At 52.3% G+C, this 23,435-nt stretch overlaps 9 protein-coding genes across 9 annotated transcripts; 4 read left to right on the top strand and 5 right to left on the bottom strand.

Moving 5' to 3' along the window:
• Positions 1–227: 227 nt before the first annotated feature.
• On the top strand, positions 228–1,292 carry DL89DRAFT_323745 (uncharacterized protein; the record flags this gene model as incomplete). The annotated part of the gene is made up of 2 exons (XM_040891412.1): positions 228–699; positions 1,015–1,292. The coding sequence occupies 2 exons, from the start codon at positions 228–230 to the stop codon at positions 1,152–1,154; spliced, it is 612 nt and encodes a 203-aa protein (XP_040741962.1). The 3' UTR covers positions 1,155–1,292.
• Positions 1,293–4,162: 2,870 nt separating this feature from the next.
• DL89DRAFT_278656 (N-terminal nucleophile aminohydrolase) lies at positions 4,163–4,993 on the bottom strand (the record flags this gene model as incomplete). Its single annotated transcript, XM_040889519.1, is given in 5 exon segments — positions 4,163–4,258; positions 4,293–4,361; positions 4,381–4,615; positions 4,645–4,831; positions 4,915–4,993. 5 exon segments carry the CDS (start codon positions 4,991–4,993, stop codon positions 4,163–4,165), a joined length of 666 nt encoding a protein of 221 aa, XP_040741961.1.
• Positions 4,994–6,101: 1,108 nt separating this feature from the next.
• On the top strand, positions 6,102–6,980 carry DL89DRAFT_268684 (uncharacterized protein). Its single transcript, XM_040888007.1, has one exon. It carries the CDS (start codon positions 6,185–6,187, stop codon positions 6,935–6,937), a length of 753 nt encoding a protein of 250 aa, XP_040741960.1. The 5' UTR covers positions 6,102–6,184; the 3' UTR covers positions 6,938–6,980.
• Positions 6,981–6,999: 19 nt separating this feature from the next.
• DL89DRAFT_294084 (uncharacterized protein) lies at positions 7,000–8,490 on the bottom strand (the record flags this gene model as incomplete). Its single annotated transcript, XM_040890466.1, has 1 exon — positions 7,000–8,490. One exon carries the CDS (start codon positions 8,488–8,490, stop codon positions 7,000–7,002), a length of 1,491 nt encoding a protein of 496 aa, XP_040741959.1.
• Positions 8,491–8,698: 208 nt separating this feature from the next.
• On the top strand, positions 8,699–11,092 carry DL89DRAFT_268682 (uncharacterized protein). Its single transcript, XM_040888006.1, is given in 5 exon segments — positions 8,699–9,521; positions 9,574–10,571; positions 10,594–10,633; positions 10,767–10,827; positions 10,847–11,092. 5 exon segments carry the CDS (start codon positions 8,721–8,723, stop codon positions 11,032–11,034), a joined length of 2,088 nt encoding a protein of 695 aa, XP_040741958.1. The 5' UTR covers positions 8,699–8,720; the 3' UTR covers positions 11,035–11,092.
• A 395-nt stretch (positions 11,093–11,487) lies between these two features.
• Positions 11,488–12,957, bottom strand: DL89DRAFT_323740 (uncharacterized protein; the record flags this gene model as incomplete). The annotated part of the gene is made up of 3 exons (XM_040891411.1): positions 12,311–12,957; positions 11,580–11,723; positions 11,488–11,529 (listed from the first exon to the last, which is right to left on the bottom strand). Exons 1-3 carry the CDS (start codon positions 12,947–12,949, stop codon positions 11,488–11,490), a joined length of 825 nt encoding a protein of 274 aa, XP_040741957.1. The 5' UTR covers positions 12,950–12,957.
• Positions 12,958–14,144: 1,187 nt separating this feature from the next.
• DL89DRAFT_323739 (phospholipid-translocating P-type ATPase) lies at positions 14,145–18,359 on the top strand (the record flags this gene model as incomplete). Its single annotated transcript, XM_040891410.1, has 5 exons — positions 14,145–15,578; positions 15,610–16,711; positions 16,749–17,925; positions 18,007–18,238; positions 18,291–18,359. Exons 1-5 carry the CDS (start codon positions 14,289–14,291, stop codon positions 18,357–18,359), a joined length of 3,870 nt encoding a protein of 1,289 aa, XP_040741956.1. The 5' UTR covers positions 14,145–14,288.
• Positions 18,360–19,762: 1,403 nt separating this feature from the next.
• Positions 19,763–20,477, bottom strand: DL89DRAFT_268681 (uncharacterized protein). Its single transcript, XM_040888005.1, has 4 exons — positions 20,451–20,477; positions 20,275–20,427; positions 19,903–20,149; positions 19,763–19,880 (listed from the first exon to the last, which is right to left on the bottom strand). The coding sequence occupies exons 1-4, from the start codon at positions 20,468–20,470 to the stop codon at positions 19,824–19,826; spliced, it is 477 nt and encodes a 158-aa protein (XP_040741955.1). The 5' UTR covers positions 20,471–20,477; the 3' UTR covers positions 19,763–19,823.
• Positions 20,478–21,935: 1,458 nt separating this feature from the next.
• Positions 21,936–23,012, bottom strand: DL89DRAFT_268680 (uncharacterized protein; the record flags this gene model as incomplete). The annotated part of the gene is made up of 6 exons (XM_040888004.1): positions 21,936–22,118; positions 22,205–22,249; positions 22,284–22,430; positions 22,451–22,625; positions 22,681–22,823; positions 22,995–23,012. The coding sequence occupies 6 exons, from the start codon at positions 23,010–23,012 to the stop codon at positions 21,999–22,001; spliced, it is 648 nt and encodes a 215-aa protein (XP_040741954.1). The 3' UTR covers positions 21,936–21,998.
• Between the last annotated feature and the right edge of the window lie 423 nt (positions 23,013–23,435).

The following is a 23,435-nucleotide window of genomic DNA, read 5'->3' as shown; positions in this document are numbered from 1 at the left end:
GGAACCTGTTCATCTCCGCCAGTGAGTTCTACACGTACCAGTTCGCCGGCAGCCCGCACCAGGACACATTTCAGAACTCGTTCTCCGTGACCTACATGGTGGTTCAACCTGGGCTTCAACATCTATGCCATGCTGACCTGTGACCACATCCGACGCCAACAAGCGCATAATGTACGGGCTCATGGCGAAACCTCTTGGCGTACGTGACTGGCCTGTTCGTGCCGTTCATGACGGAACACCGCGGCACGCTGTCGTTTTACATTGTCATTACGCAGCTAGCCGTCACAGCTGCTGCCAGCGGGATCTTGACAAACTCTGTGTTTGCGCTGACTGCGCATTTTCCACCCGCGAATGCAGAGGGCGTGATGAGCGGCCAGGCAGTGGCTGGAATTATGGCGACCGCGGCACAGCTGGTGACTGCGTACTCGGTTGCAACCGGCGGTCTTCGTAGCGCAGAGGCCGGAGCAGACTCCCTGATACATCGCACTGTTGCGTACTTTGCATTTGCAGCCATCACGAACATCATCTTGACTGCTGCTTTCATCTACATTCAGCGAGACCCGTACTACACGGAGCGAAGCAAACTGGCCATTGCGGGTGCTACAGCCGGTGCAACAGTGCTCCCGGATCTGCGAGAGTTTGCAGCTACTTTCCGACAAATCTCCGGCTATGCCAATGTCATTATGCTTGTCTTTGCCGGTAACCCTCGCCGTGTTCCCTTCTGTAACGGCCCTGGTTACCTCCACCAGGGGCTTCAGGCTGCTGACAGAATGGCACTTTTTTGTGTTTAACGTCGGCGATTTTGTCGGCCGCCGCTTTGCGCCAAAGGATTCCCATCAACAGCATGTCGTCATTGACCTCGTTGGCTGTAGCAAGATTTTTGTTTATCCCCGTATTTTTCATGTGCCATGTCTCGTTCTCCTGTCTGGTTTAACTGGATCACCAGCGACTGGTGCTTCCTATTCTTGGTGCTTCTGCTCGGTGCTACCAATGGGCTGCTGTCGACACGCTCAGCCATGGCGGCGCCCTCGCTGGCCGACAAGCCCACTATTGCTGGCTCCATCGTTGCCATTTCCATCAGCACCGGGTTGGCCATCGGCTCGCTCTTGTCATGGCCCGTACGTGCTGCAGGATGTCTGTGCAATCCATTCTGAGGAACACGCTGCTTTTACAGCGTAGCGTGTATCAGTAGCAGCTTACTAGGTGCTCTTCCTTTAACTAGGTATTTATTTGTCATGTAGAGTTTTAGAGGGGCCTTCCTATTATAGAGTAAACCCATAGCTGGTGTTCTCGAACGACTCAAATGCACCGCAGTCGGAATGTATTTTATGTGTGGAGCTAGGGTTTCCCTACAAACACGTTGATTAAGGTGTAGCTGTGTTCTGGGAGTTTGAGAGGTAAAGTGCGGTTTTTGCTTTAGGAAAGAAATAAGAAAAGACAACGACTGCAGATTCCTGAGGCAGTGGTATATGTATCCATTATGACGCGAGTACCTTCTATTTGCGTGTAATCATGGTATCATGTAAAAGATGCCACTATCCTCATCAGAGGCTCAAGCCCTCATTGCTATTGTCTACACCAGGACTTGGGTACCCATCGTCATGCACCTGCCATGGGCAATGTGCTACACGGTGCCATCTTGATCATTGAACATAGCCGCATCATTATTGGACTTGAATGGTGGTAGTGTGATCACCACAGTATCATGCTGATATTTGATTCAGCCGATTACGGATGATGACACAGCTCCACTGCCTAGGACTGGTAGACCGTAAGCCGTAGTGCTCTATAAAGCAGGTGCCAGGCCCTTCTAGGAGTGACCCGGGTGGGACTCGCCTCTCTTCTTCACTAATATTAATTGCTCTTTTATTAGCTTAACCTGTGTACAGATATCCTGATGATGCTTGCTGTCCCTTAAACAGGGTCACGACAATAGATCCATCACCAGATGATATGTAATCCGGGGCTAGGGGAGGGCATGCAAAAGGATCTACACATCTAATAATAGGTGCATAAAGTGGCAAGTACTTGATAGGAGTAGAGCGACTTTTCCTTTTTGCTACACATTTCTCTCACAAATTTGCTCTTTTCAACCATGGCTTCCTATTCACAACATCTCAGACTCGATTTTAAAGAGAATACTGTCGCATATAGTAACTGACACACTTGACTATGACATCGTGGATAGACGTATCTACTTGAATGACTATTCACCGGCCCATGTTTGTCAGCAAATGGAGAAAATTGTCCTTACCGAAACTTTACTCAAACGCTTATATTAGCATAAGTATTAAACATAACCACGAGTATGACAACTCGCTTAGTATGGCCAATCTCCAGCATTGATTCCAACATCAAACTAATAGCAGAAAATGGCCTTATCCTATTCTGACGCCACATCTCCATATATTTTCTTTTTATTTCTTTTTACGCGAGATTGACCTTGTTGGTCTATTACGCGAACTGGGATTCGACAAAATAAGCTGGGGATCCACCCACACGCTCGTTTTTAATGACAACATTCAGTGCCAGTTACGATAGCAGACTATCATCCTTAGCAACATTAACGCAGTTGATTACGACTCCATGATCCGAATATTTTCATGACCCATTTGCCTGCTTTTAACAGATATAAACCTTTCACATCAGATGCGGTCGTCTATCCAACATGCCCGCTATCACCACTGATTCAACGCATTACTCCCCCGAATCACACGCCTCAGTGTTAGCAACTCTGTTGTTCAAATTGGATCACTTTTCTTTCTCTAGTAACCTTTCATATCTTAAGGATTGATCTAGGCAAACACCAACATATGGTTCCATATGTATTTGCCCCCGCTCTCCAATACTTGGCTTTGACCAATTGCACCTCCAGGGTTTTCATGGCAATTCTTTCATTCAGAAAACAAAAGCACACTAGGTTTTTTCAGAACTTAGAGAATTGGATATTCACTATACAAAGTGTAGCGGGGCTGATATATCGAGGCACTCTCATGTTGACAATTATTTCCCACCTAAAACATACACAAAGCAGCATTCAATTTCCCAAGCTAAAGCGACTGCGGCTTGGAGAACATGATACTTCCCTTTTCAGTTGCCGATTGCCCATTCAAACTTCCAAAACTAGATCACGCTGAACTTCATGGTACTTATGAAGCTCTTGAAAGGCATTAGTTGCTCAAAAATTGGACTCCAAATCCATAAATATCACAATAGAGATGAAAAAGGCATGTAAGCTCCTTTAACTTTCATAGATATGGTATTCCGCTCTTTAATCGCATATCAGAGGCAACATCCTGTAAAAATCAGCTGCTGCATTTCAATACCTCTGCCTTTTCAGATTGTCGAGCCAACCAATATTCGAATCCTAGAGTTAAACGTCTTTTATTACTCGATCTACATTTATTCACATATTGTCACATATTCCATCCTCTAATGCTACCTAAGGGTAAAGCATTTCATCTTGGAAGATTGGTCCGACCAGAATGATGAGCTTGCAGAAATCGACTTCATTGTGTTCAACAAGCCCCGATTTCAGCAAGCATTTAAAGATACTGGTAATTTTCCAATGATCCCACACGGCCCCAGAGACACGAAGTCATTGCGCTTTACAAAATCATCGTCTGCATCCCATCTCTTAAAGAGCTTCATGTTCCATACGATGTTTTCCAAGAAGTTATACAGCCGACTTTAGGAAATGCTAGCATGCAGAGCTTCCCCCATATACAGTCGCTACGAGTTTTAGGCTTTTCACTTTAGCAATTGTGCTGAGCATTGGCCTCCTAGTTCCATCCAGAATCCGCGCTATTGGTTATCTTATATTCCTTACCTTCATTACCTGCAATAAACAAACCGCCCATTATCCAGCAACCAATATAAAGTTATCTGCTACTATGGCTTCGGTGCACGTTTATTGTGGTAATTGGATGTCCAACTACCTACTTGCCATGTGTTCGATGTGTATCTCTTTTCAAAGAAATCAACCTTGCCTTTTGAAGAAAAAGTGGAGTGTACCAGCCCTCCACAATATTGGCACAGGTGCTGATTATTCATTGTACTACTCTGTAGGCCGTACAATCTAAACTGTAACCGACATGTACCGGCGGTTCATTGATATACTTGTTGGCTGGGTTGTTGTTAAAACATGAAAGCGTATTGAAGTTTAGTCCTTCTCTGCAATCCTGACGAGCTGGGCATCAATCTCCTCAGTGCTCAGGGCATGGAACTCTGGGCTCTCCTTTGTGACAATGGCAATCTCCTAGATCTGTAGCCTTGAAGTTGGCTGCCAGCACGGACGACAGCGTGGCAATCGCCAGCTCCACAGTATCGTCAACAGAGAGCCCCTCGTCGCCCTTCATCTTCTTCTCCAAGTAATTAAACGCCTCCTGGTGCTTTGCGCCGGCGGCAGGTCGCCCGGTATCCAGCAAAGTAGCCCGCAGGGTCCGTCTTGTACAGCTGCGGTCCACGCTCATTGTCCCACCCAATAAGGATCATTGACACGCCGAGCGGGCGCATAAAGGCTTTCTGCGTGTACACCTGGTTGATGTTGGCCATGCGCTTTGCCAGCATGTCGGGAGTGATCTCATATCCGTACTTGTATTTGAACTCAGGCCGCCTCCTGCCGCGCACGCATCACCTGGCTACGGCCGTCCGGGTCCAAGGCCAGTCATCACACAGCCAATATAGGGTGTTAGCTGGAATACGTGCGTCGCCGTCGAGGCATCGATGAGCTTATCCGGGACCTTCTTCTGCGTCGCGATCACTACGCTGTCCTTTCCACGCACACCGACCGAGGTGACTCCAGTGTTCGAGATTGCCTTGAAGGCATACTCTACAAATTAAAGGGGGGTTCAGCTGGGTAAAGGTGTGTGGCCTATAAGTCTCGCTTGCTATTGCATTGGCAGCAGCACTTACCAACTTGGAACAGGCGTCCCTCGGGCGAAAAGATGGTAATGTGCCGGTCGTATCCGGCATTGGCGCTACGTGAGCTCATTTTGAATAAAGGTGCCTAGTAAAGAAAGGTTGGAGAACAGTGCAGAGAGCAGCGAATTGCGCAACTGCTGACGCTGCCCTCAGCTTCCCCAAGGCGTGCGTATTTGCGAAAGAGCGCGCCGCGTCAGCCCTCCAGACAGATTAGATCTCAAGAGCTAATCCACGATTTCATCTAATATTAGATCTCCAAATCAATATCCTGCTCGGTGGAAGCGGAGCAACTATGTGCCTTCCAAATATGATTGCGAAAGTCTTCATATGGCTGCATGTAGCACGCATATGAAAGCCCAAAGCCAACAGCATTTGAATTCAATAACATTGCCAATAGAGAGATGCTGGGCACTACACGCCTTGTATAGGAGCGATTCAAACCCCCACCGCTAGCAAGCGCCTATTTGAAGGAGTGCCATATTTAATTGCACATTAGCCTCCCATGTTTCCAATCAGGATGCAGTCTCTATCCCAAACACGCACTCGATTACATATTTGGTTGAGCAAGAACGAAGGAATTTGCTCGGAGGGTTATGCCTGTTTTGTGAATGACTGGAGCCGTGTTTGTTTCTTTGAAGAACATTTTAAGCCCAAGCTCCCCCAAAAATGCTACTACATAATCCGGGTTGCCAGGGGTGTTTAGCCCCCGGCGGGTGAACCTGCTGCCGAAACATAATGGCACACAGCTAGTTCGTTGAGTGTGCTGTTGTGGCCTAGTGTGTATGTGCAGTCCGCGATGTTTTTTAGCCCCGAGTTCGGCAGGTTGGTAGGCAAATCGCCCACCAATCGCCCACCCAGTCTAGCGACAAAAGGGTGAGATGCAGGCGATCTCGGATGCGAACTGGCCGAAGAGCGAGCACAGACCAAAACGGGACTGGCGGAATCTACAGCAGCAATGCCGTGTTGATCGCTGGCGAGCGCGGGAAACACGGTGGAGATGTATGGAGATACGACGAAAAAATGCTGATGGCCAAAGGCTGTAATAAAAAAAAGCTGACTAGTCTGGGAACAATGCCTTTCTGGCGCATTCCCGCATTGCCGATTCTTGCAGTCCAAAAATTATCATTACAGCTGCGCCATTTTTCTCTTTAATCTCTACTAGATTTTTTATTTGTCTATCAGCTACAGCGGCGAAAAAGCAGTGTGCTCTCCCTTTCTCTCCTCCCTTAAACTTTTTTCCTAACAATCATTTTTGAAAAGAATGCCTACTAGCGGATCATCGTCACCTACGCGCAACACCCGGTGTTCTCCCGATCTCGTACCCAAGCGTGCTGGCGCTACCAGCAGGCTAGTGACGCTGATCCCGCCTGACGAGCGGCAAGATGCAGCTATGGCGCATCTCCTCTCTGACCATGAGACCATGAAATACCTGAAATTCATGATGCGGCCCAACGGCTACACGGTGGAGCACGCGAGCTGGCGTCGCCGGGCGCGGGACGAGGGCCAGCTGCGCAAGGAGCTGGTGAACTATACGATTGTAATTAAAAAGTCGCAGCTGCCCAGTGAGCTCGTCGGCAAAATCCATGCTGACGAGTACTTGGCGCCCGAGACAGTGCCTGTGGACAATGGTGTGATAGAGATCGATGAGCCGTACCTGGTTGTTGGGTGCTGCGGGATGAGCGAGATTGACGCATCTAACCATTGCGCAAAGGCAGGGATTATTGTCGATTCGCGATTCTGGCGTCACAAGGTCAGCTCAGCAGCCTTGTACCTGACGCTCAAATTCGGATTCGAGACGCTAAATATGCACCGGATCGCGCTCGAGACGACAGAGAACAACCTGGGCATGCGCGGGTGGATGGAGAATGTCGTCGGTGTCAAGGTCGAGTGTGTGCGGAAGGAGGTGCTGTACACCGAGGGGATAGGGTACCAGGACTCGTGGGATTTCGCAGTATTTGACCACCAGTGGTTCGGCGGTTTGGAGAAGAAGCTTCGGGTCCGACTTAGCCAATGAGCTACAAAAATGTATTGAGCCTGAATAAAAAATCGACCCACAGCTGATCAGTGAGAATGTGCTCAGTCGTCGGTGTCCATGTCGCATTCACCGTCCTCGAGCTCGCCGTCACTGGGCGCTTGCTCCGTTGTGGACTGCTGGTTCTGAGTGGCCCGATCTCGGGTTGGGATGCCCGTCAGTGGGTGCTCTTCCGATGCCAGTCTAGAGATCCCAGGCTGGTCTCTGGGATCCACTGGTGGCGGGGGAGGGGGCGGCAGATCGGCAGGAGGGGGCGGCGGCTGTGCAATTGGCTGCCCATATGGCATCGGTTGTTGCCAGTATTGCAGTGGCTGGGGATTGTATATGTCTGCCTGCCGGTAGTAGCTGTTCAGCATGCCGCTCCAGTCGTCCTCGCCGTACTGGTAACCGGCATTGTTGTGGTTATAATAATCAGGCATCTGCGATTGTCGCTGCGGTTTGGGCTTGCCCATGTGGTCAAAGTCCAGCATGCTGAGATCTAGCCCTTGGTAGTGCACCAGGGGGATGTTCCGTGGTGGCTGTGGGACTGAAGGCTGGGTCCTGTCGTCTGCATCATCGATGGCTCCCTCTTCCTCGTCGTCACTAATGGCTCCCTCTTCCTCATCGTCTGTAATTACATCTTTCTCGCCGCCGCCTGTCGCCGAGTTATGATCTGGATCGTGCAGCTTAATTGCTGCCGCTTGATCCAGCTCGCTCGAGTGGTCTTCGATGCCGTCATACACCTTGAGGGCTGGAGTCGGCGGTGGCACTTCTCTGGGTCGCGCCTCCATCGGATCCTGGCCCTCAAAGCTCCCCAAATAGGCAGGCGGGTATCCTGCGTACCGCATGCTCACAACGAATGACGCAACCTCGTCCTCCCCCAGCCCCAGCGCCTCACGCAGCCTCTCTGACATCTGGCCAGGCCTGAACCGCTGCCGCATCCCATCAAGCCGCCTCCCTTCCTCCACAGCCAAATAAAGCCGGCTGTCAAATGCTCCGATGCCCTTTTTGTCTTTGAATTCCAGCCGGCTAGCCTCAATCCTGTCGTTATCGAGCGGCCATGGGCAATCGCGCAGCTCATGGCCTGGGATCGAGCAATTGAAGCATGGGTTTCCCAGCCCACCGGCACTGGCACCGAGAACCGACGTCACACCGTGCGTATAATCAAGAGGGGTGTCCAGTACATCGGTGGTCGTGTCGAGTGTGAACCCGGCATTTTGATCGTACACCACCAGCGTCGAGGAGCCATTGCTCTGCGCTATCTGTCTATATCCGTTGGCTGTGCGCTGGCGCTTCCGTCTATTGTAGTTGCTGTAGTCGCTGTACTCGGAATCGTAGCTGTAGTCGTAGTCATAGTCATACCGACTGCGTTTTCGCGAGCTGGGCTGCTGCCGTGGGTATATGACGGCGTTGATGTATTGTTCGATCTTCTGCCGCTTACTGGCACTTAGCGCAGAGCCGAATTGCACAAACAGCAGGAAATTCGGGTCTACCGCCTTTGTCTCGCATAATTTACATGCCGAGGCCGAGCCAGCATCAGGCGTGGTGCAAATCATTAAAAAAAAAAAAAAAAGAGAAAAAGTAGAAATTAGGCGATGTTTTTAGTTGCAGAGAAAAGAGTGTCGAGCGTAAATTTCCCCGAGTTTTATCCATGCGCTTTGTGGGCCAGAAGCCTAAAAACCATGTATTTCAGCTGGTGTGGCCATTCTCACGTCGCTTCTCTCCTCTTCAGCTTTCCGCTGTGTTCTTTTGTTTATTCTTTCTGTGTACTATTCAACCTTTTGAAATGTCGGGAATTGGCCAACTCATATTCATATACCTGCTGGGACTGCTGACGCTGCCTCTCCTGCTCGCAGCCGCTGTTTTGGGGCTGGCTCTGTGGGCCATGGTACCGGACCCTGAGAAGAGCAACCGGCAGACATCTCTGCTTGATGCCAAGGCTGCTGCACTACGTGAGCCCTCTGGCGACAACATAGCATCTCCGACGTCCCCGTATGGCACTCGCCGGACCGGGTGGCTGCGAATTTCTCGCTGTGCGTCTGGAGCGTCGCCCGCGCACGGGCCGAGCGAATCGGCAGCCCGTCTCAGCGACCTTGTGGCGCGCGGGATCAACAAGTGGATCCACAACAAGCGTGGCAAGCCCGAAGACCCGCCACCAGTAGCCACAAACATGAATTATGCAGTGCTGGAAAACGGAACGCTGGCAATGTACGAGAGCGAGAAAATGGCCGAGGGCCATGGCGTCATTGTTCTGAGCCATTACCAGGTCACGCTGCATCACTCTGAGGGCGCTTCTGAGTCGCAGATGTACTCGCGGCGCACGCCCATTAGGCTGGCTCCGCTGGCGGCAGCGGTGGGCGCCGATGTGCGGCAGAGGAAGGACTACTATTTGTTTGCCGATCGGGCTGTCGACAAGGAGGACTGGTATTATGCGTTACTGTGGAATTCGCTGATGGACATTGAGGATGGCGAGGGCGAGGCGGAGGAGCAGCCAGCGCTGAGAAAGCAGGATGTCACGAGAACAGAGCCGAGCGAGGATCATGTGCCTGAGAGTACAGGCCAAGAGATCGACGGTGCGGAGGCTGTGGTGTCGCCCCAGCCGATGACTAAGGAGCAAATGGAGAGATTGCGGACTCAAGATGCGTCGCAGCTGCATGGAGCCGGATATGTCTGGAATCCACTCTATCTTAGGCAACGTCGCAGCACGTAATGGCACGGGCGTGCGCTCAGACGAATGGCTCAATGCTATATTTGGCCGCATATTCATCGGCCTGTACCGCACAGAGTGGGCTCGCGAGCATTTCACAAAGAAGCTACAGTCAAAGTTCCAGCGCATCCAGCGGCCGGCGTTCCTCGACGAGATTATCGTCAGCGATCTAGAAATCGGCGGCAACGTTCCAGTCATTACGAACACCAAGCTTGAGTCGTTTGATAAGGATGGACAGGTGGATGTCAGTATGTTTGTGCATTATCTGGGCGGATTTCGCATGGTACTGACGACCGGCGTCAAGATTGGCTCGATTCGTATGTCGATTGCGCTGAGGGTGGTGCTAGAGAGCTTGGCAGGCAAGATGCTGCTGCGGTTCCGGCCGGCTCCATCGAACCGCTTTTGGCTCGGCTTTTACGAAATGCCACAGCTACGGTTGTCGCTGGAGCCCGTGTTCATGCAGAAGCAAGTGCGGTATAACCGCATTTCGCAGGCAATTGAGAAGCAGATTTACGACATTTTGCAGCTCTCCATGGTCCTGCCCAACATGGACGACACGGCATTCTTCCCGAACGGTGCTGAGGGCGGTATCTTCGAGGATGCAATGAAGGAGTTCCACGATCTGGGTCTTGAGACTGACAGGCCGGAGGAGATGATGCTTGACGAGTCGCCGTCACTGGAAAATATGGCTGCGCCGCCAATTCACCAGCACGACAGCGTGTTATCAGAGGAAGAAGAGGAGGACGGGTTTGTCAGCAAGGCGGATAACTCGGAGCTGAAGAAGCGTGCATCGTACGCGTCACTGCAGGCAGCATCAACGCTGGCTGGTGATGAGGGCTTAGTAGGAAGTAAAGAGCTACCCATGACAAGTACGCACCAGCGCACCAGATCCACAGCAGACGCATCCAAGTCGGACCTGCGGCGGTCGCCGTCGCCAGCGCCGTCAGCGCAGTCCCACAATATCCATACCCAAGGCAGCATCGATAAAGTCGGTGATCTCGACATCGGCCGTGCAGCTTTTCAAGCGCGCTAAGGATAGCAATGCAGCCAAGTCGGCTGAGCTGTGGTGGCAGAACCTCCAGAGCCAGCAGCATGAGCAGCAGCATGCACCGGTGACCTGATGAGCACCACTTGCAGGCAGACGAGCCTGGGGAGCGGCAGACGATGCGGCGCGGTTTGGGCACAGGTACAGTGCGGCATAGCAGCGGTACGTCGGATCGGGTATGAGTTGCCGCTATCGTCGGCGGCAGCATCGCTGACTACCGAGAGCAAGAGCGGGCTGCGGTTCCCGAATATGGAGGTCGATGGTATGAGAAGGCGGGCCAATAATGCTGCTGAGCAGGTCGAGCTGCCCATTCGTCGCCGGTACTCCAAGAGCCAGGCCGACCACTAATGTCAAACATACATGTAAACGCTTATTTAAAATGAATAGTATGATTTAGAAGGGTGGAGAATTTAAAACATTGGTCCGATCGCCCGGTACGCTGGCCGCATCGGGGGCGGGGGCGGGACATGCATAGGCATACAGACTGCGGGCCGACGACCTCTGACAGTATCGGTATACCCGACGACCAATTGGTTGAATAGCGAGGAGCGAGGCGGCATCGGTAGGGGAGGCGGCGGGACAACCTCGGGAGCCACATGAGGAGGTGGGAGGATCGGCGGCGGAGGGACCGCAATATATGGAGCGACTGGCGGCGGAGGGACGACCGGAGGCATGGGAGGTGGAGGGACGACCGGAGGCATGGGAGGCGGAGGCGGGGGGATGACCGGGGGGGGCATGGGAGGTGGAGGTGGAGGTGGAGGGACAACTGGGGGCATGGGAGGTGGAGGCGGGGGGACAACCTCAGGAGCGATGGGAGGCGGCGGTGGCGGCGGTGGCAATTCGCTGTAGGGAGCAGCTGCGGGTGGCGGAGGGACGATTTCTGGTCCAGGGACTGGAGGCAGTGGGGGCGCAGGAATGGGCGGTGGAATGACTGGCGGAGGGGGCGGCGGCGGGACAGCCTCTGGCGCAGCAGGTGGTGGTACGGCTGGTGGAGGAGGCATTTCATTGTAGGGAGCGGCCGGCGGAGGCGGAATGACCTCCGGTCCAGGGACGAGTGGTGGCACAACTGGGGGTACTGGAGGAGGAACTTCGCATTCTTCTTCAACCGGGCCAGGGACTGGAGGCATGGGAGGTGGAATGGCCGGCGGAGGAGGCGGGATCTCTGGACCTACAGGGGGCGGGACAATTGGCCGGGCCATGTAGGGGGCCCCAAACCCGCGCTTGCTCACTGAACTCTTGCCTGAAACGTCGACCAGCCGGGGAGCAGGGACAAGCCGGTGCCCTTCAGGGAGGTTTCTCCATGAACGGCGCAAAAAAGGTGGCGGCATTCCGCTGTATGGTGGAGGCAAGTGAGGACCGACTGGAGGAGGCAGGAGAGGACCGACTGGAGGAGGCAGGAGAGGACCGACTGGAGGAGGCAGGAGAGGACCACCTGGGGGAGGCAAAGGGAGACCGACCGGAGGAGGAACGGGAGCGATTGGAGGCGGTGGAGGCGGAGCAATGGGCGGTGGAGCAAGTGCACGGTAATGAGGACCGATAGCAGGGAGGCAGCACTGGTGGAGGCAGCACCTGGTGGAGGCAGCACTGGTGGACCAATTGGGCCAACAGGCGGTAGAGGCAGTACCGGCGGCACATAGCCAGGGCACGCAGGATAGAGGCTCTGCGGGCCATCTCCCAGCTTGAGATCCAGGCACAAATCGAGATTCAATGCATTCGGTCCCAGAAGAAGCTCCAGAAGACCGCCAACTAGGCCTTTGCTCCGGTGCAGGATAGGCGGTGGGGGTAGCGGAGCCTGCGGGTCGCGCTTGAACAGAGGGTAGGGAGGCGGGCCGATCGGTGTCACGTAGTTGGGACAGGATGGATACAGACTCTGAGGACCGTCGCCCAGCTTGAGATTGAGACAGACGTCAGCATTCAGCGCATTAGGGCCGAGAAGAGCGTCGACAAGGCTGTTGACAACACCTAAACCACGTTCAGTGAGCTTGTGGGTCTCACCATCGCGCTTGAACATGGGTGGGTAGGGAGGAGGGGGCGGCAAGACTGGAGCCACGTAATTGGGGCATGACGGATACAGGCTCTGGGGACCATCGCCTAGCTTGAGATCAAGACAGAGGTCGACATTGAGGGCATTGGGGCCAAGCAAGGCGTCGACCAGACTGTTGACCAGGCCGCGGTTCATCGGACCGAGGAGCTGCGGATCGGCGACCGGGTGAGCAGAAGCAAGCTGAGCCAGCACCGCAAAAGTGAAGACGTGGACGCGCATAGAGAATGTGGGCTATAATACTAAAACTACTATTAAATGTGGAGGTAATAACTATCGTTCAATTGGGAAATTCCGTCAAGGAACCGAAACGCTGGGGATATTAGATAGTGGAGATATTGCTGTGAGGGGCTGATACTGACTGAATGTCGGTTGGTCAAGGATCGCGGGCAGGCGTTTTATACCAGGCCCTCGATCCCCGTAGCTTGCCCACTGTCGCTCTGCAAGCCTACTGGTGAAAAGGGGTGGGGCTGATACTGCTGGCTTACGAAGGACATTTACCTACAGACCGTAGCATGTACAACGGCGCCATCGTCCGCTCCGCATATGCTCCCCGGATTACTTTCATTTCGACTTGCCAAGCGCAGTGAAATTGCTTGCCATTTAGCCGCCTGCAGCATGATTAATTAGCAAGTTTTTGCTGCCGAACAATGACCCAACCAAACCGCCCACTGCCCCTCCTCCGACTCGCAGCCCATCCTACTGCCATTTTGGCATTAAGCCACAGCGCTAGCCCATGAAAAAAAAATAAAGCCGTAGATGTCCGCCTTCAAGAGCTGGGAGCTGATTTATACTGCTCCCCACCTCGGACTTTGTGGATGGCTCGGTGTCTGGCTCGCTGCAATGGGAGCCTGCGTGAAGCGAAGCGCCATTTGGGGGCGCCTGGGGAGCCGCGTGCCGATTAGACAGCCAAAAAAAAAAAAAGCGAAATGGATTCGATGGTCCAAAGTGGATCTGCACTGACATCATTCTGCGTGCGTAGCTCCTCTGAGCTGGCAGGCGATCTGTGTGCTCTGGGGCTGTGCCTGGTGTAGCCAAAGGGGATGCGCTTCTTGTTTGTTTCTGTGCCGTTTCCCAGACACACTGCGCATGGCACAAGGGGAGGTGATTTGCGTCAAAGGGAAACTGAAGTCTCATGCAACACGCCAGCGCTCGCACAAAGGCACACTTGGTTGTGCCAGAGACGCGGTCTAGACATCTCGCTCAGGCCATTTTTTTCTTCCCACTTGTCGACAATAATGAACTCGGTCTAATTTTAGGCTGTGCGGGAGAGGGCGAAAGAGCGGGGGCAACTGATTGGCCTCTGTGGGAGGGTTGGCAAGGAAATCTTGGCTGACTTTCATGGTGCAAGGCTGTAAAAAGCTCAAAAATATTCCTGGGTTTCAGAGCACAACAGAGCATACTCCTTCGTCTCTTGCCACGGTCGCATTTTTAATACTTCTCTTTCCCCTTTTGCGCTATATTCCTTTTTACTACTTGCTTCTCGTTCCCATTGCTCGACTATTAAAATTCCACACATAATCTCGCACGCTTTTCTACCAGGAGATACACCAACCCAAGCATGGGACCAAAGCCAAACTACTACGGGTATGGAGGCGACGACACAACAGATGAGCATTTGACGCTCAACACCAATGTCGAGGATTCACGGCACTCATACCTGCATTCGCCGCTGGTCGAGGACGACTCGATCTCGGTCCACCAGCCTCAGTCGCGCCGGCCCGCGCAGAAGCTCAGCGTGCGGCGGGCAGTGGAGCGGGAAGAGCGCGCACGGCGCGAGCAGGAGCAGCCCGAGAGTTACTACGGCGTGTACAGCGACTACACAGACAATGGAGATACCAATGACTACGAGTACAATGGCATGACATCAATGTCCAAGCCATACGGGCGCAGCGTGCGCGACTCGGACGCGTCGGAGCTGATGGTGGAGCTGGACGATGCGCACCGGGACAAGGAGCACGTATCACGGCCGTCGCGTGGCCCATCGATGTACCAGCGCATGCAGTTTAATGAGGAGGTGGAGGACGAGAACACGACGGCGCTGGGCAAGGCGTCGATTATGCTGCGGCGCCAGCTGAGCAGCCGGAGATCACGGGCGCAGAGCGCATCGCTGCGCCGGTCGCTGCTTGTGTCGCAGTACGCGCAGAATCAGGACCACGCCGAGTCTGCAATTCCGCTGCAGCCGATCGGCGAAGAACCCGCGGGTATGGACAGTGGCGGATTCGGAGACGGCTCGGGCGGCAATGGCTTGACAGGCGACGACTTCCGCGTGGTCCACATTGGCAATCGCGAGAACAACGCGCAGTACAAGTACAAGCACAATCGTGTGTCGACTGCAAAGTACAATGTGCTGACATTCCTGCCAAAGTTTCTGTTTGAGCAGTTCTCCAAATACGCCAACGTGTTTTTCCTGTTCACGGCCTGCATCCAGCAGATTCCGGGTGTGTCGCCGACATCACGCTGGACTACGCTGGTTCCTCTGGTTGTCGTGCTGGCAGCTACTGCGGGTAAGGAGCTAGCTGAGGATCTGAAGCGACACAAGTCGGATTCGGAAATGAACAAAAGCATGGCGCGGGTGCTGTTTGGCAACGTGTTTGAGGACAAGGCTTGGCGTGATGTCGAGGTCGGTGATATTGTGCGTGTCGAGAACAAGGAGGCAATTCCGGCTGATCTGGTGGTGCTGAGCAGCTCCGAGCCTGAAGGCATGTGCTATATCGAGACCAGCAACCTGGACGGCGAGACTAATTTGAAGGTGAAGCAGGCTCTTCCCGAGACCGCGAAGCTTCTGACTCCGGCCCAGGTGGCCGCCCTTCAGGGGCACTTGAAAACCGAGCTCCCGAACGACAGTCCTGTACACATTCGAGGGAACGCTTGTGTCGGAGGGCGGGCCGATCGGCCGCAAAGACTTTCCGTTGGATCCGACCCAGGTGCTTCTGCGTGGAGCAATCCTTCGTAATACTGACTGGATCTATGCCGTGGTTGTGTTCACGGGCCACGAAACAAAGCTGATGCGCAACGCAACGGCTGCACCGATCAAGCAGACCAACGTCGAGAAGACCACCAACCGGCAGATCATTTTCCTGTTCTTCATTCTGGTACTGCTGGCGGTAATGAGCGCGCTGGGCAGCCAGGTGCTGACGTCGCGCAACAGGGACCAGCTGTACTACTTGTACCTGTTGGATGATGGCGGCGCGAAGCAGTTTGTCAAGAACATCCTGACCTTCATCATCCTCTACAACAACCTGATTCCGATCTCGCTGATGGTGACCATGGAAGTCGTCAAGTTCCAGCAGGCGCAGCTGATCAACTCGGATATGGACATGTACGACGAGACATCCGATACACCGGCGCTGGCACGCACGTCGTCGCTGGTTGAGGAGCTGGGCCAGGTCGAGTACATTTTCAGCGACAAGACTGGCACGCTGACATGCAATATCATGGAGTTCCGGCAGTGCAGCATTGGCGGCGTCATGTATTCTGACATTGTCGAGGCCAGCAAACGTGCGCGAATCATCGAGGGAAGCATTGTTGGCCAGTATGACTTTTCCCAGCTCAAAGAACATCTCCGCAGCAGCGAGCGCAGCGCCGAGCTCTTTGAGTTCTTCCAGCTGCTCGCCACCTGCCACACGGTGATTCCCGAGGAGCAGAGCGACGGCTCCATTGAGTACCAGGCGTCGTCGCCCGACGAGGCTGCATTGGTCAAGGGCGCTTCGCTGATTGACTACAACTTCCACACGCGCAAGCCAAGGTCGATCATCGTGTCTGTCATGGGCGAGGACCGCGAGTACGAGGTGCTGAATATCAACGAGTTCAATTCGACTCGTAAGCGCATGTCGGCAGTGCTGCGGTGCCCCGATGGCTCGATCAAGCTGTACTGCAAGGGCGCTGATACCGTGATTCTGGAGCGTCTCAATGTCGACAGCAACGGCAGCGATCCACTGGTTACCACTACTTTGCGCCACCTCGAGGAGTATGCGACTGAGGGTCTGCGCACGCTCTGCATTGCTATGCGCGATATCAGTCCATGACGAGTATTCAAAGTGGAGCACGATGCACGCCAAGGCGTCGACATCGATGACAAACCGCCAGCAGGAGTTGGATCGTGTTGCAGAGCTGATTGAGCGCGACATGCAGCTGCTTGGCGCCACTGCCATCGAGGACAAGCTGCAGGACGGCGTGCCGCAGACTATCTTCACGCTGGCCCAGGCTGGCATCAAGATCTGGGTTCTGACTGGTGACCGGCAGGAGACAGCCATCAACATCGGCTACAGTTGCAAGCTGATCCAGGAGGACTTTTCGCTAATCATCTGTAACGAGACCACGCACTGGGAGACCAAGGAGTTCCTGGGCAAGAAGCTCGAGTCGATCCGCGAGGGCCAAGGATCCAACATCGACTTTGACAGCCTGGCGCTTATCATCGATGGACGCAGTCTAGATTTTGCGCTGGAGAAGGACATTGAGGGCATCTTTTTGGAACTGGCCACGCTGTGCAAGGCGGTTATTTGCTGCCGTGTGTCGCCGCTGCAGAAGGCCCTGGTGGTCAAGCTGGTCAAGCGCAAGAAGAAGGCGATTCTTTTGGCTATCGGCGACGGCGCCAACGACGTCAGCATGATCCAGGCCGCACACGTCGGCGTCGGTATCAGTGGGCAGGAAGGTCTGCAGGCAGCCCGGTCGGCTGATTTCGCCATTGCGCAGTTCCGCTACCTGCGCAAGCTGCTGCTGGTGCACGGTGCCTGGAGCTACCACCGCCTCAGCAAGATGATCCTGTTTTCGTTCTACAAGAACATCACGCTGTACATCACGCAGTTCTGGTATGCCCTGTTCAACGTGTTTTCGGGCCAAACCGTCTACGAGTCGTGGTCGATCACCTTTTACACGGTCTTCTTCACGGTGATGCCGCCGTTTGCCATTGGCGTGTTTGACCAATTCCTGAATGCCCGCAGCCTGGACCGCTATCCCGAGATGTACCGCATGGGCCAGCAGCGCGTGTTCTTCAACGCCCGGTCGTTCTGGGGCTGGACCATCAACGCCTTTTACCACTCGGTCATTCTATTCTTCTTGGGCACTGCACTCCTGTTCCCCGACAACGAGCACAGCGGTGTGGTCGGCGGCCACTGGGTGTACGGTGTCATTATCTATACTGCTGTGCTGATCACGGTGCTGCTGAAGGCAGCGCTGATCACCAACCTGTGGACCAAGTGGACCTGTGGTCGCTATTCCCGGGATCGCTGATTCTGTGGCTGGGATTCCTGCCTCTGTACGCATGGGCTGCACCCAAGCTGCGCACGTCGATCCGAGTTCCAGGGAATCGTGCCGCACGTGTACGGCAACCCGATGTTCTGGTTTACGATCATCCTTCTGCCAGTCCTGTGCATGATGCGTGACTACGGGTGGAAGTACTTGAAGCGCATGTACTACACCCGCGGCTACCATGTGGTGCAGGAGATCCAAAAGTTCAACATTCCGGACTACCGCCCGCGCATGGAGCGGTTCAAGAAGGCTGTGCACAAGGTGCGTTTGCTGCAGCGCCTGAAGACGTACCCGCGGATATGCATTCTCGCAGAACGAGGGCGGACAGGAGAAGATCATTCGTGCGTACGATACCACGATCCAGAAGCCCTCGGGATACTGAACACAGACTTTTTCATCAAATGTATACATTTATTTGCTTTTTTCTTCTTCAACGTTTTCAATTCCATACATCACTTAGCGCACCGTGTGTATCAAGTATACGATGATTATATGAGAGCGGGTTATGTAAAATGCATTGACTAAATATACAAACTCTTGAGATCAAAGGAGGTAAGAGGGTAGAACTGGTCTTGTCGACTACCGAAGGAGACCCGGAAACGAATGATATTCAACGAAGCTCTCATATAACTCAGCCTTGTTGGACATTCGGGGTCCGGAGTCCCCCTGCGCCACCATAGATAATGCTGAAACGCATGCGTACAAAGGCCCAGACAAACGACCAGCCTTCCTTCTTCCCGTCAGTCACTTTGAGAAGTTATTTTTTCCATATATTCGATAACCATCATTCCCAAGTTAACAAAGAGATGAAAACGAGTATAGAGTTTTGATGAAGTGTGTGTTATTACAGTATAAAATTATTCTGAAAAAAAAGAAAAACTGACCATGCCTTACTCATGTCATCTCACTCTATACAGCCGAATCGCCATTGTGTTTGCAACGTAGATCACCAAGCACTATCTTGTTGTCCGTACATGGTAAGTCTATATAAACAAGTAGTCGAATTAGTCAGTGACTGTCAAAGCTCCAGCACAACTGGTCAGGCAGTTAGCCTGTGCCATTGGGCCGAGATGCAATCATGAGTGGTGTGCTGCACAGTACAGCTTCCATTGTGTGAATACAATATCTATTTGGAATCTTGTATCTAGATAACTCCGTGTATGTATAAATAGTTCCATACAGTAGGCTATAAATAACCGTGTATCGGATGACTGCCATCTGTTAAAATCCAGAATGACGTCATGGATTTTGACTCCCGTACATCTGCTGCTCAGTGCGCTTCATGCATGTTGTCTTGAGAAATTGGAATACCCGCTGCCAGAATCGAAAACTGTGGGGGCTACGGACTACAAACAGTGTTTCTAGTCGTCTTCTAGGTGATAGCATATAAGCTATATCTCATTAACCTTCCGGGATCAGGACTCTTGAGCTGGCTTTCCATCATCACTCCTCCATAGTGGAATTGGCAGAGATGCAAAATGAACTTTGGACTTAAACCTAGCCTTGTAAACTTCCATTTCAGCAGTATAGGAAATGCATTTGGTTTCTTTCAGCGCAAAGGGGCTAGTGGGATAACTGAATGGAGTCCATAAACATACATATCGATGCCATGACGTATCGGGTACAATGGGACAACCCTAGCAGAATGACAGGCTTCTGCTGCTCTGCGACCAAATTAAGGCGTTGGGTCCAGATATCTGCTGGAGCAGAGACCTGTCTACAGGTTGCTGCAACAAATATACTGTAAATGCAGGCAGATAGCACTGATACACATTCAAGTACGATCTGGAATTGGTATTGACTTTAACAACATTCACCAAAGTCAGTAATGAAAAACAGCGGCGCTTTACATCGTAATCAGACTTGCTCGTCGGCCTTGATCGGGTACCTTCTCGTTTGCAAACTCCGCCTTGGTCTCAGCCTACGCTACCCTCTGCCGAAAATTCCTCTGTAAGGCGCCTCTGGATATCTTTGTTTTTCATATGGATTATGTAGCCGAGGGAAACTAGCCAAATAAAAGAGGATACACTAACGGTATAGGTATTGATTTCACCAGTCAAAGCCTCATCTTTCACTGGTATTGCCATCGACACGTTAAACAAAATACCGAAACCAAGTGTTCCAAGTGCATCAAAAAAGTGCAAGACCCCCAAGACAGATATGGCGGAAGGACTTTGCTTTTGACCTTTTCTTCAATAGTCCAGTTGGCGGGAGCGGTATGCCTTTGCATCCTAGAGAAACGGCATTATCGCCATAGACCAGCCAAAAGATTGGGTTAATGAAGAACATAAAAGGACCAGGTAACGAAAGATGATAAAAACAAAAGCGAGCAATATCTCACTTTTGGATGGAGGATAAAGTATGAAGTATAGAGCGCGATGGCTCCTAGATAGACAAAGTGGCTGATCTTTGCCAGACGGGTGAACTGTCGTTCCTTGTCCGAAGACAGACTCAGGGTTAGAAATGCAACCACCGTCGGTATCCAGCCAACATATTTCAGTCGCTGAGCGACAAAGTCAACAATAGTGAACGCAGACTCGCTAAAGAAGGGCATCATAAAAGCAACAAATGTGAGGAGCGGAGCAGAAAGGTATTTGGCAAGAAAAGTGACAACGGAAATTGGTCTCATTTGTGCGATTCCCGCTTATTTCAGGTTTCCTTGATTCCCGAACATTCTAATGGGAAATTCGGATATCGGTGATGAAGTCCTTGTTTATTGCTAAACCATTTCTCATGGTGAGAATGATGTTGGACAAGTAGACTGGTGAGGTCTTTGGCGGCGTGTAGTGCCATCTGGCCTGAAGCAATGCAGACTTTGATAGAACAGCGACTGTCATTCCAGCGCTCCGTTGCGGAGCTTGTGAGCTACCTGCTAGCACGGCTTCATCAGCAATATCAGGCTCATGTCCCAGATCCACCAGGATACCTGGTTCGCTAGGTCTACTATGCTCGGTCTACCCCCTCTACTTTCCGTTCCACTCAGCCCATTCCTCACTACAACTCTCAGTTTCACTCCCAGTATCGTTGTAGCTGTTGTGTCTCGGTACGATACACTTAGATAGACAGCCTCCTGCACTGTCTAGACACGTTTACCTCCAAGCACCTTTCCACGACGTATATTGAACGTATGAAATATGCTGTATGAAAGAAGGAAGAAGAATCGCAGGTAAAAGGCAGGTGCCGTCTAATAGTGGCCGGTCGCTCAGATAGTATGCCGGCCATTGTGGCTAAAGGTCTTGATCCATGGTTCCTAAGATCATAAGGATTTGAACCACAGTAGCATCCTCTTTGTCTATGTGGTATTCACATCGTTCTTTCCAGTGTGCAAACACTGCCGCTGGCAAAAGCCGCCAGGCGCTCCGAGAGGGGTCTTGAAGAGGCTTCGATTCTAGTTTGTGAAAGTGGCTTGAACATATAGCTTGTTTGTAGGATAGCTTCTTTTAGCAGCCCTCATGTTGGTCCGTATGAATAATAGAATAAACGGTACGTGCCTAAAAGATCTCGGTCTAGATGCCTGGGAAATGTGCTAGGTAGCATGTTCTACTACTAGTAGAACTATGCATGTGATGATGAAACCAATCTTAAATGCTCACAAAATTGTGTTGGAACCCCAGAAGGAATTCCTGCTGCTAGTTGCTATTAGGGAGATATTTAAGCAAACACCGAGTGCGCATACGGAGCCCTTAGCTAAGTCCGTGCACGGCCCATGGACAAATCTTTCATCGCTCTCAGTAAGTGAAGCCGCATTGGGTACTACAGAACAACCCTAGCGGCATGGTATATGGTCTAGTTTTTAGTTCGAAACAATAAAGCCAAATCATCTACGCTACATTCGTTGAATTTGGATACGCTATGTATCAGTAGACATGCTAATCCTCAGAGCTAACCCTCGCATACGATATTCAAAGTATCTATAACCATGGTCAGGAGTTGACATATGATTACCGATTCACTTGTGGTTTGAGAAATGTTGATATTGGAGATGAAAGGAAGAAAAGATAATTACATAGATATTTTTTGCTCACGAGCAGTTGGGGTAGGCTTGGGCGTTGGTAGGAGTTTGGGCAAGCTTGACCTCGGCGTTGCGACGGCGCGTCAGGCCAGACAGAACACGGCCACCAGCCTTGTTCCACTTGGGCAGCTCACCGGCAATCACCGGTGTTCGGGTTCTCACCAGCATTCAGACGCTTGACCAAGGTTCGATGACTTGGCTCCACCGCAGCCAACGTTGAACACCCACGACACCAGCGCACCCCACTGGTAGTCATTGAGCTTGACATTGCCGTTCAGGTAGTTGCCTAGGCACGGTGTACTTGGGGATATCATCCTTGAGCAGAGCCTCAGCGGTGGTTTGGGTCAGCGGGAAGCCGTACTTGACCTCCTTGCAGCCCTTGGTCTGGCACAGGTGGCCGTAGCCGACAGTGGGCAGACCGATGGGATCGGGAGCCGGGCTCTTGACGAAGCCCTCGAAACTCCTTGATCATGGTTGAGCGAGGCGGCGTTGACGCTCTTGCAGTATCCGTTCGAAGAGCTGCCACCAGTAGAGCCACCGCCGCCGGTGGATCCGCCACCAGTGGAATCGCACTTCGTGGTGACGTAGCCGCTGGTGCCAGTCTTGACGTAGTAGTCGGCGACATAGCAAGCCGTGCTGGGTCTTGTCCCAGAGGGAGTCACCCTTGATGGTCTCGCCGGAAGTTTGGCACGAGAGAGTGACGTCGTCGCTGCTGCTGTATGAGCGGACGACGCCGTAGCTGGTGCCAGGTCCAGAGCGGCAGTTGACACCGTCGCTCTTGATGGCGTAACCAGAAGCGAGCTGCGAGGTGGCAGCAAGAGCGAAGAGCGGTGGCTGTGAAGAGCTTCATCTTTTCGATGTTTGTATGTGTAGTTAGGAGAAAGAGTGGAAGGTTGTTAGTTGTTGCTGTTGATGATGGGTCGATGGAAGCAGGCTGCAGCATGTCCTTTATATATGACGAGAGATTTCGAGATGCAGGCGTGACATATCCATTCATGGCTTTACCTTTGCGTGGCAGAACATTCTAAAATTAGCACATGGGTATTTGCACCGTCTGTTTACTGTTCGGCATGCGTTGCTGAAAGGTGTAGTCACCATAGAGCAGGAATCCAATGCACCACATATGTATGCTGCTGCAAAAAAACGACTGGTTGCTAGCAGCTGTTCGCTAGCTGCTAAAATAGACGACAGTCTGGAGACTGCCGCTAACTTGCATATAAAAACCTGGCTTACCCAAGGAACCACCGGTTTGAGCTAGTATCTAAAAATAAACTGATATGGCAGAAATCACAGGAGCATATTTCAGGCCGATCGTATGTAAGCGTGCATGGCTATGCAGATACATAGCATCTAAAAATAGATTGCATCACTTGGGTATTGATGTAGTGGTAAAGCGAAGCGGTTCATATATAAGCAGGCATGGATATGTTGGATTGCATGACCTAA

Source organism: Linderina pennispora (genome assembly GCF_002104995.1).
Source record: "Linderina pennispora strain ATCC 12442 chromosome Unknown DL89scaffold_10, whole genome shotgun sequence".
In the NCBI taxonomy this organism is placed as follows: Eukaryota; Fungi; Kickxellomycota; class Kickxellomycetes; order Kickxellales; family Kickxellaceae; genus Linderina; species Linderina pennispora.
The sequence above is the reverse complement of the archived record's forward strand: the minus strand, read 5'-3'. Positions and strand labels throughout refer to the sequence as shown.

Bases quoted from the DNA above. Each gene is read 5' to 3' on its own strand.
- DL89DRAFT_268684 (XM_040888007.1), top strand. From the start codon at position 6,185: ATGCCTACTAGCGGATCATCGTCACCTACGCGCAACACCCGGTGTTCT.
- DL89DRAFT_268682 (XM_040888006.1), top strand. From the start codon at position 8,721: ATGTCGGGAATTGGCCAACTCATATTCATATACCTGCTGGGACTGCTG. The intron at 9,522-9,573 runs GTGTCGCCCCAG...TGCGGACTCAAG, and splicing joins TCGACGGTGCGGAGGCTGTG to ATGCGTCGCAGCTGCATGGA. The intron at 10,634-10,766 runs GTGATCTCGACA...TGACCTGATGAG, and splicing joins AGGCAGCATCGATAAAGTCG to CACCACTTGCAGGCAGACGA.
- DL89DRAFT_268681 (XM_040888005.1), bottom strand. From the start codon at position 20,470: ATGTTGGCTGGATACCGACG. The intron at 20,150-20,274 runs GTCCTTTTATGT...TCAAAAGCAAAG, and splicing joins TTATCATCTTTCGTTACCTG to TCCTTCCGCCATATCTGTCT.